The sequence below is a fragment of the Xiphophorus maculatus genome, chromosome 3 (genome assembly GCF_002775205.1).
Source record: "Xiphophorus maculatus strain JP 163 A chromosome 3, X_maculatus-5.0-male, whole genome shotgun sequence".
In the NCBI taxonomy this organism is placed as follows: Eukaryota; Metazoa; Chordata; class Actinopteri; order Cyprinodontiformes; family Poeciliidae; genus Xiphophorus; species Xiphophorus maculatus.
In genome coordinates, this window is record NC_036445.1 from 15,122,746 (window position 1) to 15,138,523 (window position 15,778).

Genomic DNA, 15,778 nt, shown 5'->3' on the forward strand with positions numbered 1-15,778 from the left:
GATCACTTCCAGTTTTTCTGAGATAGGAGGATATAAATGAATGTAATATACTGACGACTAGGTTTGACAAGGATTCATATTCATCTTGTCACCAAATAAACTGAGGTGGACAATAACAGTGGTTGAAAAAAAACTAAACAAAAACAAAAAAAAAACCTCCAGAGCTCACTGTTAGAGATCTACAGCAAAGAGTGGCATTTTGAGGTCATCAAGTCTCCATAACAACCACGAGATGCTATCTAAATGTCAACCAGGTGTTTGGGAGACAAGCCAGAAAGAGGCCTTTTCTGTCCAGCTGTTACAAACATCAAAACTGGGAGCTAGCTAAATGCTAGTGGGACTTATACTAGATTACTGGATCTGTGTGCTTTGGTTAGGGGAGACAAGACTGTGTTCACAGGTCTTAAAGCTTAATTGAAAATGTTTTGGTAAGGTCTGTTTTTTGAACGGTTGTTCCCATGAGACTCCAGTGTGAACAGTCAATGACATCAGAGCCACAAAATTATGAATGGCTTCATCAAATCGATACATACATACTTACATGATATTAAGTATGTATGGAGAATATGTAATGCTGTGGGCTTGTTTCTCCTTTAAATGTTGTAATAATGTTGGTGCATTACATAATGAACTCATGGCTTATAAAGCCTAATGTTAAATAAAAGTCGGATGTAATCTACCAGTAAACTGATCCACATGTGGCCAAATCAACAAAGACATGGTTGACAAGACACAAAATGAAACTGTTTTCATGACCACCTCTCTATTAGGACCTAAAAACTGTGGAAGATCTAGACCATCTAGAGAAACTGAGCAAACAGAAAGGTCAAAGGATTTCTACTCCATTACATATGAGGTTTGTGTAAATTATTGTCATGTTGGCAAAGTGGATTGTACAAATTAACATCCGGGGGTGAGTTTGTTAATAAAAAATTTATTATTTTTCTTGACATGTTTGTTGTTTTTTTTTCCTGCTGATTAAATATTTTGAAACAAATGGTCAGTCAATGTTTTCTGAATTGCTAAGCATTAGATTGTAATGCTGCAATAAATTATGAATTTATTCTAATCTTAACTAAGCCTGCCAATAGAATGGAGTGTGCTATGGATCAGGGTGAAGAGTGTGTAAATTACAGGACATGAGCAATATAATGAAAATGCATTATGTGAATTAAGGCTGAATTTATAGTTGAACTTTGAACACATTTAAACACAATCTTTCATTTTCAAAAGCAGAGACATTTTACTTGTAAATGTACAAAACCATATAATATGTATTAGATGCAGTGCAGTTAAAATACTCAGGTTATGCTCAAATCAGTAATGCCAAAAAGAAATATGGCACAACTCGGTGCTATTTTCAGCAAACCACAAGTTAAAATCTGTTGGAATAGAAATGAAACAATTAGTTACAAACTGTTAACCTCTGCTCACTGTTTGCAAACTGTATCTTTATCACTGAGTTTTCTATACAGGAGAGGTGGTATTTTCATGAAAAACAACCAGTACTAGCTCAGAAATCACTGTGTGTGGCTCAGCTCAGCCCTCACTGCAGCAGATTCTCTTGGTGGGGGGAAGGAAGGCTCCTGACTGTGAACTTTCAGGTCTTGTCAAGCTGATTTAAGCCAACCTGTAAGATCTGGACACCATCTACTGCTGTGACACTGACGCCTCTAAAAAATACCTCAGGAGAGAACGAGAAGAATCTGATAGGAAGCTTTAGAAAAGGACAAAGAAAATCAAATAAACAGAACTTTATCAGCTGCAAAGACTTGAACAAGCTACTTCTTGTTAAGCTGAAATTTGGGACATAAGGGTAGAAGGTTTCCTATTACGTATCAAACGTGATCTGGGGAGTTAAATAATCTCCCACGTGAAAAAAAACCCCAACACATTGTGTACTAAAATGGGTCCTCTGACGACTCTATTTTAGCTTAGCCTGTCGGCAGGTGGAAAATCTTGTTTTCCTGGCTGCTGGTAACCTATTTTACACAGAAAATAGAAATCTGCTGCTTTGCATTTGTGTATGTGGGCGAGTGTGTCTGACTGTGCACCTTCTGTGCAGAAGAAAGAGCAGTTTCTAATTTTACTGAGAAAAACAAGACCTGAGTCTTCACAGCACAGGAAGTCAGTGTAACATGCATCTCCCCAAAATACTATATATTATGAGAAATGTCAGGTTAAAAGCTTTCAAAATGAATAAATACTCACAGTACGACTTCCATATGGGCGGCTGATAGTCATCAGGATCTGAAAAATATCAAAATAAACCAGGGTTTTGTCATGAATATATATTAGTGTTTATAATACTTTTCATTAAAATCTCAATCTTCCTCTACTCCCAAGCGTATTAAATATGAGCCATTTATTATGATTATATGCCACTGGTGTTTCTCTTTGTTATAATTATGCATCAGGCTTCATGCTGTGCATCTGCCTGTTGGGACGCGCAGTCTCTAATCACCGCTACAAACACAATCAATATGCGACACACGCCTGCGTGTCTTTATGCACACCTGATCTGTATTAAACAGTGGCAGGAACCTGAAAACACAACATCTCCGCTGCGATAAAAGCACAAACACAGCAATCAAAGCAGGGCAGAGGTAATTACAGCGAGACCCTCTTCTGGGAAAATGCGGTGAGTTATGTTTATGTGAACACTTATGGATTACACGATGGAGTGCGCTTTTGCATTAGATTAAAGAAGGGAGGAGATGGAGTAAATGCCCCGGGGCAAGTTGCAGTTTAATGTCATGTTTTAATGACTCTTACCGCTCTAACAATACATCACCCTCTATTAGTGACAAATGCTGTAGTGTGTCGTCTTACATTGACTGCTACAGCGCTGAAGACAGGGTTTTAATCGTGTAGCAGCACATTTCTCAGCACAAAGTGGGACGTAGAAGACGGTGTGATTGTTACTTCCATCCGTGATTTCCTTACAGTCTGCTTAAAAGGAGTATGACTTTTCTGTTTTCAAAGTGGTCAGGAAAACAACTTCTCTTCTAGGTTTCAAAAGATCTTCCAACAGTTCTGTTAGGACTTTGCCTCTCTTTTATCTGCAAAGAAGAGTGGGCCAAAATTCCTCCACAGTGAGGTAAAAGACTCATTCACAGTTACCCGCTTATCTCAAATGCTTAACAGGAACTGTTACCATCCAGGCTGGCACAAGAAGTTATTAGGCATTGGACCTGGCTGGTTTCTGTAGCTTTTATCTTTTAATGAATAAAATCATTATTTGGAATCTGCTTTCTTCTGGGTATATCTTTTTTTCAGGATATCTTTTTTTGATATTTAAATATGTTTGATCTGAAATATTACCATGTCACCAAAAAGAACAAACAAAAAAAAAAACAGAAGGGTGCTATAAGGGAGCAATTTCTTTTTACATGACACTGAGTAAACAAAAACATCTTATAAGAAAACTTATAAAAAAGAGCTCAAGATATAAATAAAAATCAAGATCACTTTGTTTTTCATTTTATCGTAGTATCAGTAGGTGGAATTGATATAAATATTATAAAATGAAAATTCAAAACTTGAAGACAATGACCATGGAAATAATATATGGCTACCACTTATAAGCCATTCAGCCCACAGCTTCTTCCCACATCTGGTTCAGGACAAAGTGAGCCAGAAGTGGGAGAAAAACCAAACAAACAAGCACTTATTGTTGCACAGAAAGTAAAAGTGGGTATGTCTAAAGTGTAATTTGTGTTCTAACTAATAGAGTGACGTTACTTTTTATGCTGTAATAAGGGGTTTTTAATCTAAAGTTAAAAATGTAAACTGGATGTATAATTAAAGTCAGCAGAGTGTTTACCGCTGTTGCTTTACAAAATGAAGGTTTACAATCTTATGGTCAAATGGGAGGCCTTAGTTCTGTGCTTGTGTGGTTTTACTGTAGAATTCGCTGGTTGGATTTCTATTGTAAACCAACCAGGGGTCTGCTGTTAAGCAAACGTGCTTTACTTTGTCTCCAAACAATCACACAAAGAAAATAGTCATAAAAATAACTCTTAGGTGCTCAGTTGGCATGTTTCTCTTTGCAAATATCAAAGAGGAGTGGCAAATGGATGCATGGTCAGAATGGAACATCTTGGGGTAGGTGCCATCATTTCCTGCCTCGACCTTATCTACTGATCATGAACAGGGGTGCCCAAGTCCATTCCTTGAGAGCCGCCATCCTTACACCATTAAATGCCATGAAATGGCTCATCAGCATCTTTTAACTCTTCAGAGACTTGACAGCAATCTGCTTATTAGATTCAGGCATATAGGAGTGGAGATGCATCTATTGGTTTCAGTTCGATAGATCTAAAGGACTGGACTTTGGCACCTGTGGTTTTAAAAATTAACATTACCGCAATTTAATACCACATTTAAATACAAAAATGTCTTTCTGAGGTGCTTTTGTTTGTCTGCTCTGGAATGTGGGAGAAATTTGGTAACGCAACCAAGTGTAGAAAGGAAGATCTTCTCTCGCTGGAGATAAAAAGCTCAATCTGCATACCGAATCCCACTGTGGAAAGACTGCAACACATTACAGCTGCAAAATCGCCACCAGAACTGATGGAGCTGTCAGAGAAGATTGTTTCATATTCAATCAGATGTACTGGAGCTTGTTGCTAAGGCTTCCCAGGAGTGTTTCTATGCTTTAGGAACGAAGGAACAATCTGCAAAATCACTCAGGAAAACCATCAGAAACAAGTCAAACAGAAAAAAAAAGAAAAAGATGTTATGAGGGATCAGGAAAAACATTGTCACTGTGTTTCACAGGTGAATATGAACAATGAGATCAACAAAGCACTGAGGTACTTATCATAATGACTGCAAAAAAACTGCAGGCTGTAAAATCAGCACCAGTTAGTTTTTATGATATTCTCACTGGATTTAAGTTACTTTTACAAGTAAATTTCGGATATTTTTCCCCTTTGACATAACTACTACGCACCGATAGTTCATTGCTATTTCTAAAACTTCCTAGTCATCACAGTAATAGAACTTAATCAGTAAAAGCATGTAGAAGATGTAGAGCAGTACCACCTAACAAGGCAAGAATAAATACAAGCCATTTATATGGGGACCTCTTTACCAGCAATAATGCTGTCACTCAACTGCTTTTTAAAATGCAAGTTTTTGTGAGTAAACACAATGTAAGACACCAGAGGTGGAGAATGTGATTAGCTGAATTTCAAGGCAAGAATTAGAATGGGGAACATTTGGACATGGCAGTGTTGTTGGTACCAGACGGGTTAGTTTGTATATTTCAGAAATTGCTCATCTGCAGTGATTTTCATGCACAAGTTTCTCTGGGGTTCACAGAAAATGATCCAATAGAGTCAAATATACAGTGAATGCCTTGTTGATCATCAACAAAAACTGCTCATTACAACCAAGTTATGCAGAGTATTATCTCTGAATGCACAATGTTAAAGCAGATGGGCTACAATAGCCTCACTGGGTCCAACTCCTGGCAGCAAAAAATAGGAAACAGTGAATACAATTCATTTGCAAAAACATTCTCTGGTCCAATGAGTCTCAATCTGAAGTATTCGGATGGTAAATGAGAATGTGGTGAAAATGGCAGGAACACATGAATCCCATTGCCTACCTGGGTATTCCCTCTAACCACGACCATCCCTTATGCTACTTCCAAAAGGATTACCATTTCGGAGAGTAAATAGTCTTAAACAGTTTTTTGAAGATGATCTAAATACAACAGAGCATATTGCTGTTGTACAGAGCATATTGCTCTGTGTCGAAACGAGAAATTCACATTATGACCAACAAAGCAAAACATCTGCAGCAACTGTGTGATGCTATCATATAAAAATGGTCCAAAATTTTAGAGGAATGTTTCAGACATCTTGCTGAAGCTGTGCCATGATTAAAGAAGTGTTGAGCTTTTTGCAAGGTCTACCTAATTAGGTTGCTGGTGAGGACACTAAAACAGTGAATGTTCAGCCAAAGTCCAAATAAAGACATAGAGAAACCATCAGATGTGCTGATAAAGAACATTTTAATAAAATAAAATAGGGTGGTCATAAACATAAAAATGAAAGGGGTCACTTAAAGCTTTCATACTAGGCTGAGGAAACTCACACTTGGCTCAATAGCTATGTGCGGTTTTGTCTGCGTGAATGCAAAAATGCATCCTGGCAGAGAACTTCTGAGCTTCTGAAATATCTGCTGTGGTTTGAAGCCTTGAAGAGGACATGAAATGACAACTGGAAAATAACAAGAGGAGACAATATAAACCAGCATCTGCTCTTAGATACCAAAAACATACCAATTCAAGGTACTACATTTTTCTCTTCCTATTTATTGATGGGGAACAAACCATACACACTGCATTGTAGGACTGTAAAGACCTTGGTTTTAATTTTTTTTTTTTTACATTTTCTTACTTAAATTCAGTAATTAGTTTATTCTTGTTATCTACGCTGATGTATGGTGTCAAGCAGTGTGCCATTTAGGTAATTAATTCCTTGGCTCATTTTTGATAAAATAGCAAATCTTAATTCCTGATAAGTTCTCTGCTACTCTCCAGAAATATTTAATGGACAATGTCAGCAGTGAGTCATGTTTTTCCTGAGGATACATGTTGTTCATGCAAAGCATTCCTTTGCCCTCATGAGCAGATCCATGCCGCACCTCTGTGGCCAGAGGGAATAAAACAAAGCAGGGCGGGAATTGGATTATGGAAACCAGTGAGCACTTGTTGGATGTGAGCGGTGATGCTGGCAAACTAATTACTCATAAATTGCATCAATGCTCAAAATGTTATTGTTCTCACTTTGATCATTCCAACTGTGCTTGCAGGAGCATTCTTTACAACTGTACTCTGCATGCTTGAGTGAAGGTTGGGTGCATATTTATTTTTATCAATATATACATTCAAACCGCCTTCAAGATCTGGTGGCTGGTGAGTGGCCAACTTGCCTCCGAAAAATCTATTGTCCTAACACTGAAGCTTTGTCACAGTGCACCACACTGGCAACAGCCTGCAAGATTTATTTCACTGCGGCTTATTTAAAGAATGTGATTTCACCTGGTCGCCTGCCAAATGCTCTCTTTTTCGATATAATTCTTATTAATGACGGACGGCATTCCGGTCTGGAGTACTGCCTCAGCTTTTGCCGCAAAAAGAAAGAGCTCCTCAGGGTTGCTTCATTCTTAGCCCTTCTCATTCAAAGACACATACACAGGCAGCCACATGAACACAGATGAATCCAAAATACATCAAAATGAATTTCTGAGTAGTTTAGAGTTGGCATGTCAGGATTGCTGGGAATTTATAAATCTGCAGCAGCCAGAGGGTTGTACCCACCAAAAATACAACCATTTTTTGTGCTTCTCTTCATTACTCACCAGTGGCAAGCACGTAATGCAATTGTTACCAGTGGCTGTTTGCTCTGATGGCAAAGAGAAAACGCTATGAATTGGGATCATGCTGTAAGAACTTTGTGCCCTGAGAGAAGATCTGCTCTGATGTTTTTGCTCTTGAAAAATGTCTTGACTTCAGCAGAGAAAAAACGGAGACTGCTGCTCACACAAGCAGCTCAACTTGTGAAGATGATACGTGTGATGGGTGAAATTTGGTAATCACATGGGTTGTTAGGCTAATCAGTGAGGAAGAAGCCATTACTTAAAACGCAATATGAAAAGGATAGAATGCAATTTGCAAAATCCAATCAGGAAGAAAGACCATAATTTTTCAAAGCCTCTCCTGTGATCTGAAGAAGCTAAAATTGAAGTGTTTGTCAGTTCTTAAATTTGCACCAAAAAAAAAAAAGGGAGGAGTCCGAGTCTTCTAAATTGACAATGCCTAAAGATTACCTATATAGTCTTTTTTACAATGTAAATGTTTTGGAGTGTTGGTCTATCTAAATTCTCCCTAGGTGTGAGTGTGTGTGTGCATGGTTGTTTGTCCTGTATGTCTCTGTGTTGCCCTGCGACAGACTGACGACCTGTCCAGGGTGTACCCCACCTCTCGCCTGGAACGTAGCTGGAGATAGGCACCGGCACCTCCCGACCCCATTAGGGACAAAGGGTGAACAGAAAATGGATGGATGGATGTTTTGGAGTGGGCTTCACAAAGCCGTGATCTCAGCCCTATAGACAAATCTGTGGTCAGTGCTGCCTCCGTCAGTGCTGTTCTTGTCAGGAGGAATGAGCTAAACTTTAATCAAACTATTGTGAGAAGGTTAGGTTAGGTGCTCACCAAAACCCATTATGTTATTTAACTGAAACTGAAAAATGACTATAGCATTATTGGGAAGCTGGCTGACTAAATATGTACTTACGGATAGGACACAAAAATTCATGACAAAAGTTATTCAGGTTGATTTAATTTGGCTTAACTTGGGCAGACAGAAAATGTTTATTCTTTTGCTATGCTATTATTTATCATCAACTTGATGGAAAGCACCTTCTTTTGCCGTTCGAAGGCAAGCATTTTTGGCAAGAACAGGCAGTGATAATAAGTTTAGGAACCTGTCTCTCCTTAAATTTACTCTGTCAATATGTAAATCTGCAACTGGTTGAAGAATCTCAACAACGCCCACTAACTCTGTGAACAACAAAATGAGCACAAGGGAAAAAGATCTAAAGTCTTTGAAAGACTTGCTTAGTGTCATAAATAAAATTGGTATGCATTTGTAGGCATAAATAGATTGTTTCATAATCTATCCAGAGACAAAGGTTGTAGATTTGAATGATTTCATTTAGACATTTTATTCTGAGAATAGAATTATTCCAATTGAAAACATACTTTTCTTATGATATTTACTGCTTACAGGACATTTATTAAAATAAATTTCATGACTGGCATGTGGAAAATAACAACCTGGAGTTTATCTCTGAGTTACATGCAGAGCATCAGCACACACAGTGATTCAGTAGGGTGTAGCTGAACTGCAGCAGGGAGACCATCTGTGCAATACACAGTTTCAAAATAAGACTGTTTACACTGCAAGCTGGGCAGAAAATATTTTTTGTGCATAAACCATGCAATGAGTTTTTGCAGAAAGTATGCAGTTTACCTGTTTACAGAAATACAAATGTGTTCTGTTAAACTAAAACTGTCATATGGGTACTTCATTCCGATACTTCCTTGTTTTCCACGCATATGTTTTTATTATCTTCTCCATATTAACCACAGCAGCACTGGAATACCTCTGGGACAACCATACTTCTTTGCTGATGCTACAAAACATACAGGTAATTTGTGCAAGTCGCTCGCTGCACATGACAGAAAATCCTTTCCCACATGATTTATTCTGGGGGTGTGGTGAGTTATGGAACAAAAAGACATTGAGAGCAGCAGCCTTTGCCAGAAACATGTTGAGCAGTCAGCATCACTGTAATACATAGCTGCAGTTCTGCCTCCCCAAACAGATATGTCACTTAAGGCCAGGAGCTGAAAACATTCTTTGATGCCCTGTTCCTTGATTTGTTTTCCAGCATTTATTTCCAGCAGGAGTCTGGAAATGGTATGCTGGTGATACAGTACAAGTTCCCATAATATTATACCAAATAGGTAGCAGGAATACTGCTGATGTTGGCAAATATATCACCTGAGAACTAATGATGCTGCAGCATGTATCTAGTTATCATCCAACCATATGGCATGTACTATTCAAACTTTGTTTAGATGTGAATCACAGATGCAATTTAACTCAAGATCCTTCCTAAGTTCAGCTTCATTATCTGAACACTTCTCAAACATAAATGAAAGTCAAAGGGCATTGCTGAGAAAGAAATTGATAAACAAAGTGAAATACAGACCAGACAAAGCCTAAGCAAAAAGTTACCAAAGAGTGATAAAGTCATGGAAAACTGAACTCAAAAATGGCTGCTGAAGATGAAAGTAGTAAGAGTGAAGGTTCCAACTCTATTAAGAGTTTATAAGGTTAAGATTTTTATGTTACTATCTGGGAGGTGAAAGTAAGGAGTCTGGGGCCAATAACCTCGAGATTTTCATACTATTGAGGTATCCAAAGTGCTCTATTGAAAGCCCAGTATTCCTGTAATGCACCACAGCAGTGAACGACCGCTTTTGACCCAATAATCTTCAGGTTTGTTCGCTGAATGGGTGGGGCTAAAGTGATGTCATCAAACTACCACACCAATATCTGTAGCAATGTTCCCTGATAACGCATAAAATGTCTGGTGCAGATCAGATAATGTATCAAGGAAATATAGCTGTTGGAATAATCTTGGGGTGCAGTGGAGTCAAATAAACCTATTGGATTTTAAGAGCTTAACAAAGATCATTTATGTCTAGCTAGGTGCAAATCAGATGATGCATGTGTGCTTTAGAGCCAACTATATACAAATGACAAGGAATTGGATTTCGCCATTCTAACACACCCACATGGTCCAGCCACCAGCCATTGTTAAGAGAATGATTCGGCGTCATGTTGTTCTGTCATCAGACACAGCTTGAAATCTGTATGAATCATAGAGTAAAAGGAAGCCAGCCAGCAGATAAACAGGTGATGTCACATATTGACCATGTGAGTGTGATGAGTGCTGGTCTGTTATGACACACACAAAGATGCATGCAGCTGGGAGCTTATGTGTGAAAGCTATTCCACCTTAATGTTTTTTGGTGATTGGTCAGATTTTGAGTCTTGGTCACATCCACATGCTCTGATGCAGCAAAAACCTTTTGATAATTTTTTATCTCAATGCCTCAAGATTGTGGTGAGTGACTTTGAATTCTGCATGTCAAAAGCTGTATGAGTTTTCTCAGATACAACATGTGTAAAAAAGACAAAATGGTTGCTTTGATCCAAATTGGCCAACCTCCTGCTGTGTTTGCACCATAACGCTAAGACACTTTCTTTATATGCTACATGTGTACTGAATTTCACAATAGGTCAACGCATGGCTTGGGGCCGATTTCTTAAAAATTTTTAGGAGGCACTGTTAAGGAATTAGGCCATGCCCACCAAATATCGGACTGCGTTCGTATTGGTGGGTGGATAGGGATCAATCTTTGTGAGTTTGGTGCAACTCAGCAGAAATATGTGGAATTTAGAGCCAGATGTATAGCAACAATGTGACACCCTCCAGCCAAAAGTCCTTGTATTTTAAAGCATGTGAGACCAACTTATCAGTCTTCTGACACAAGACAATCTTGACTAGCTCAAGTGGGTCAGAGATGGAGCTTTTCAGGACAAAAAATGTCACTTCCTGTTCTGAGGGGGTGGTTCTTTGATTATGTCAGCATGTGACCATAGAGTATTGTTTATCATCTGACATGGTTGACTCATACCAAGTTCGGTCCAGTTCGACCCTTCTGTGTCAAAGTTATAACGTTTCATTTGCGTTGGTGGGTACGCCCAATTCGCTGCTTAGTCGCGCCCCTTAAACATGCTCAAAAATTCAAGATTTTGACAACTTTTAATACCCCACTCTTAAACTGCATACTGACCAAAGATAAAGCTGATAGCTCAAAATCCCTAAGAGAAGTTTGTGAGCGTTTGAGGTGTGTAAACAAGAAAAATGGCCAAGATTTTGACCTTTGACTCAAAATGGACACATCGTTGTACATTTTTAGACATAACTTTAAGACACTTTTTCTCTTAATTTGGGGGCGAGCTGTACCAATTTCAGATTTCTACAATATATGGTTTGGCCTCTCTCAGTTTAGGGGGTGCTGTAGAGCAGTTTGGCTACACCCACTTTTGATTCCATTGGAATCCAAATATTTCATGAAGGGAACAATTATTGGTGAAGTTTGGTGAGTTCTTGAACATGTTAAGGCCTCCACATGAAGAAAAAACATGGCAAATGCAAAAGGCCTTTGCAGAGCTCTCGCTGATTGGGCCTAAATATAGGGTCACGCAAATTCATCTGTCATCCATTGTTTACAGGTGCTTGTTCTTGCAGGATCACAGGAGGTGGCTGGTGCCTATCTCCAGCATGCACACACTCACATACCTAAGGACAGTCTTGGAGAGACCAATTAACATAACAGTCATGTTTCTGGAGGAAAGAACCTATAAACATGAACGGGAAGAACATGCAAACTTCATTCAGAAAGTCCTCCTGGCCGGGATTCAAATCCAGGACATTCTTTCTGCAAAAAAATAAAACAGTGATCCTCCATGCAGACTGTCACACAAAATATATATATATAAAAAAAACACTACCAATTTATCTAAAAATAAAAATGAAAAAAAGGGAGCTTGTAGAAGTTTAATATGAGTTTTTTCAAAGAAATGTGCTTTAAACATAACTTTAAAAAGGAAACTTTGTTTGCATGCTCTGAACAAAGAGCTAGATTAAAGAAGCCAGAAAACTCAAAATTATGCCTCTGAGTTATGGTACTTTCACGTGCATTGGCGCCATGGCACCAATGCACCCACATACCATCACAGACGCTGGCATCAATACATCCCTCCGATGAAAGCCTGAATCATATTTTTCATGTTTTGGAATGTAGAACCCAATGTCCACCCCCTCCCCACTACAGTAAACTGAAACAGAGTCATCTGACCACAGAGCACATGTCCACTGTTTTTCTGTCCTTCCGATGAGAGTGTGCTCTCAGAGACCTCAGCAGTATTTCTGCTCTGAGGGGTTGTGCAGCTTTCTCCCTGTGTAATACAGTTTCAGGTTACATTTCTGCGTGTAGCAGAGGATTGTGCTGAGTGGCAATGGTTTTATTTCCAAGGTTCTTCCAAGCCTGTGTGGTTATATTGATCTGTCACAGGATGCAGTGCTTCCAGGGTGCCCACGTGGGCATCCACCAATTGATGTTCAAAAATCTGATTCTGCAATTTTGCACCAATTTTCTAGATTTATGAATAAGTTTGGCATAAAGTATAATGCCATTTTTTTTTTGTTTTTTTTTTTTTGCATTAGAGTTTTCTCTTAGTATCCCAATATCCGGGACACTAATCACACATTTAAGTTTGATTTTTTATTTGTATTTTTTTTTAATACACCATCCTCTAAAGTAAAAGCTTAAAAAAACATTGCAGGATAGACTTATTATGACAAATAGCTACACTCCATCCACAGCACTCAGTCTGCAGCAGAATAGATGACCTTATATGGAGCAGGAACTGAGACTCATTTTTCAGACATATATATTTTTCATAGACAAGATTATTTAAATGTATCTAACTGCCAAACAGCCCTGTAGGAAAATAATGATACCCTTGCGACAACCACTCCATCCCTGGCAGCAGTGCAGCTTGTAACCCCTGATAATTATATTGAGAGCCCAGCAGTAATGACAACCTTCCAATACCGCAGAAAGAAAAGACTTTCCCCTTAAAGCAGCAGTGGTCAAAAAGGCTGTTTTTTGTTCAGAATGCACACATGAGATAATGTTTTGTGAGGCTTGTGGTTACAGTGCAGACTGTATCAGCTGAGTGTTTGTTTGTGTGTGTGGGGGTGAGCGGGGGTGTGCGTGGGGGTGTGGGGGTGTGTGGGGGGGGGTGCGTGCGTGTGTGTGTAGGTGTGTGTGTGTGTAGTGTGTGTGCCGCCCACTGGGCTGTACCTCTGGAAATGTGATGCTGCCGTGTGGTCTACTCAGGATAGCGAGACAGTAAGAAAGTAAAACAAACACTGAGCGTGCTATGCAGTGTTCTCTCACATTTTTACTTGTGACAAACCCAGCTTTTTTTTTTTTTCCAACATTCAATCTAAATTCATGCATTGGTTGTTTCCATATGAAATGCTATCTGGGTTGACTTGCAAAAATAGTTTACCCCTTGATTTATTCCCCATTGTGTTACAAACACAAACTCCAAGGGATATAGATATAATGGAAATGTATATGCTAGAGCAACACAAAGTAGATCATAATCAGAAAAAAGACACATGGTTGTCAGATTTTGTGCATATAATCTGAAAACTGTGGCATGCATTTGAATTATGTCCCAGCAAATCATTACTTTACAGAACCACATGCAAGTATATGTTGTTTTCAGCAGACTGAATATTTTGCTTATTCTTCTTAACAAAATGGACCCAGCTTTGTCAAATTAGATGGAGAGCATCTGTTGATATCAATTTTCATATCTTAAAATCTCAATTGTATTTAGTTATGTACTTTGACTAAGCCATTCAAACAAATTAATGTATTGTGATATAAACGTGGGGTCTCCAAGTCCAATCCTCAAGAGACACTGTCCTGGAATTTTTAGATGCATCACTGCATCAACACAACTGAATCAAATGGTTGAACTACCTCTTCAGCATACCATCAAGTTTGGCAGAGGTTTTGTAATAAGCCATTTATTTGATTCGGGTGTATTGAAGCAGGGGTGCATCTAAAAGCTGCAGGACAGCAGCTCTGGAGGAATGGAGTTGGAGACTAAACCATTCTATTGTAGATCAGGCTGCATGTTTAGGGCTGTTGTCCTACTGGAGGACAAACCTCCAAACCCTGTCACACCAACCTATGTTTTGCCATGGAGACGGTGCATTCAGGGGAAAATGAATGATTTTCCTCCAACTTCACAATTATGTGCTACTTTGTGTTGCACTGTTGAATTAAACCCCAATAAAATACAATAAAGTTTATGTTTCTAATGTTAGAATATGTAAAAGCATATTCTACGAAACCATGTAAAAACATAACATTCTAATAACATTCCAAAAACATATTCTAACATTCTACTGTTAGAATATGTAAAAAAAAATGAAGGGATAAATACATTCACAAGATAATGTTAATATGACTTTTTATAACTGCTGAGGCATTGTCAGACACAAACATTAGCTTTGGTTAAGCTTCTTCATCAATTGGTGTTGGGAGAAAAGGGTTTATGTACTTTATACCAAAAGCACATTTCATCAACTTAAATATGTGGATGGTGGTTTTACACAAGGTTTGTTTAAACAACTGCTAATTCAACATTCTCATTTTGCAAAAAATAAAAATAAATTAAAAAAATTAAAAAATCCAAATAATCTAGAAAAAAGAAAATCACATTTCATACATATATAGATATATATATAATCATGTACATATAGCTGAAGTTCACAGCATTGTATTCTGGGTAAAAAAAAAAAAAGATTTAACTGGAACTGTGCTGCACTCACTCAGGCATGCCATATTAGAATTTCTCACAGTGTCAGAAAACATCTCAGCATGGTGCTGTGTTTGGGGGGAAAAATAGCACACTTTATACACATGCCAAAAACAATCCTCAAAGCCAACCAAGTGGAAAGTCAATATAGGATTTATGGAGACGGTTGGCAATCTAACGATATCCAGAGCCAGTCACAAAGAATGCATTTCACAACCTTAGAATAAAGCCAAACTGAGACTTCCTTTCCCTGTAACATTTCCACCCCTGCATGCTGCTACTGATGACAGCAAAGCTTTCCCATGATTATTTAGAGTCTGGAATAGATGCTTAACAGTTAAGAAGATGACACATCTATGATTTATGTATTATTGGTAGACGTCTACAGCTCAATAACACAAGCAAAAGTTGAATGTGAGTCTGATACAAGCAGAAATGTTAAGAATTTGAATAAAAATTATTAAATGTCTTGATCGAAATCGTAATAGCAATTGTTACTACACTTAAATGTATTATCTTAAATTTAAAATTTGTGGGACGTCTGGACCCTTACCAGAGGAAACCGATGAACCTGAAAGGCTTGAGTTACTGGATGCTGCCATCCCAACCAGTTTGGCGGCTCGGTCACTCCCAATTGGCCAAGGTGGGCTCACAGCAGCTCGTCCCCGGCGGTGCCTCCATGCCACTTCAATGTGCTGCACCTTTCTGACGGC

General features: G+C 38.5%; 1 protein-coding gene across 1 annotated transcript in view; it reads right to left on the reverse strand.

The window, feature by feature from the left end:
- Positions 1–15,778, reverse strand: part of chn2 (chimerin 2) — a 38,296-nt gene extending 22,518 nt beyond the window's left edge. Inside the window, exons 1-2 of the mRNA XM_005804634.2 lie at positions 15,619–15,778; positions 2,212–2,250 (exon numbers count right to left, since the gene is read on the reverse strand). Of these exons, the coding sequence (XP_005804691.1) occupies positions 2,212–2,250; positions 15,619–15,667 (88 nt within the window). The 5' untranslated portion in view covers positions 15,668–15,778. The remainder of the gene's footprint in view (positions 1–2,211; positions 2,251–15,618) is intronic.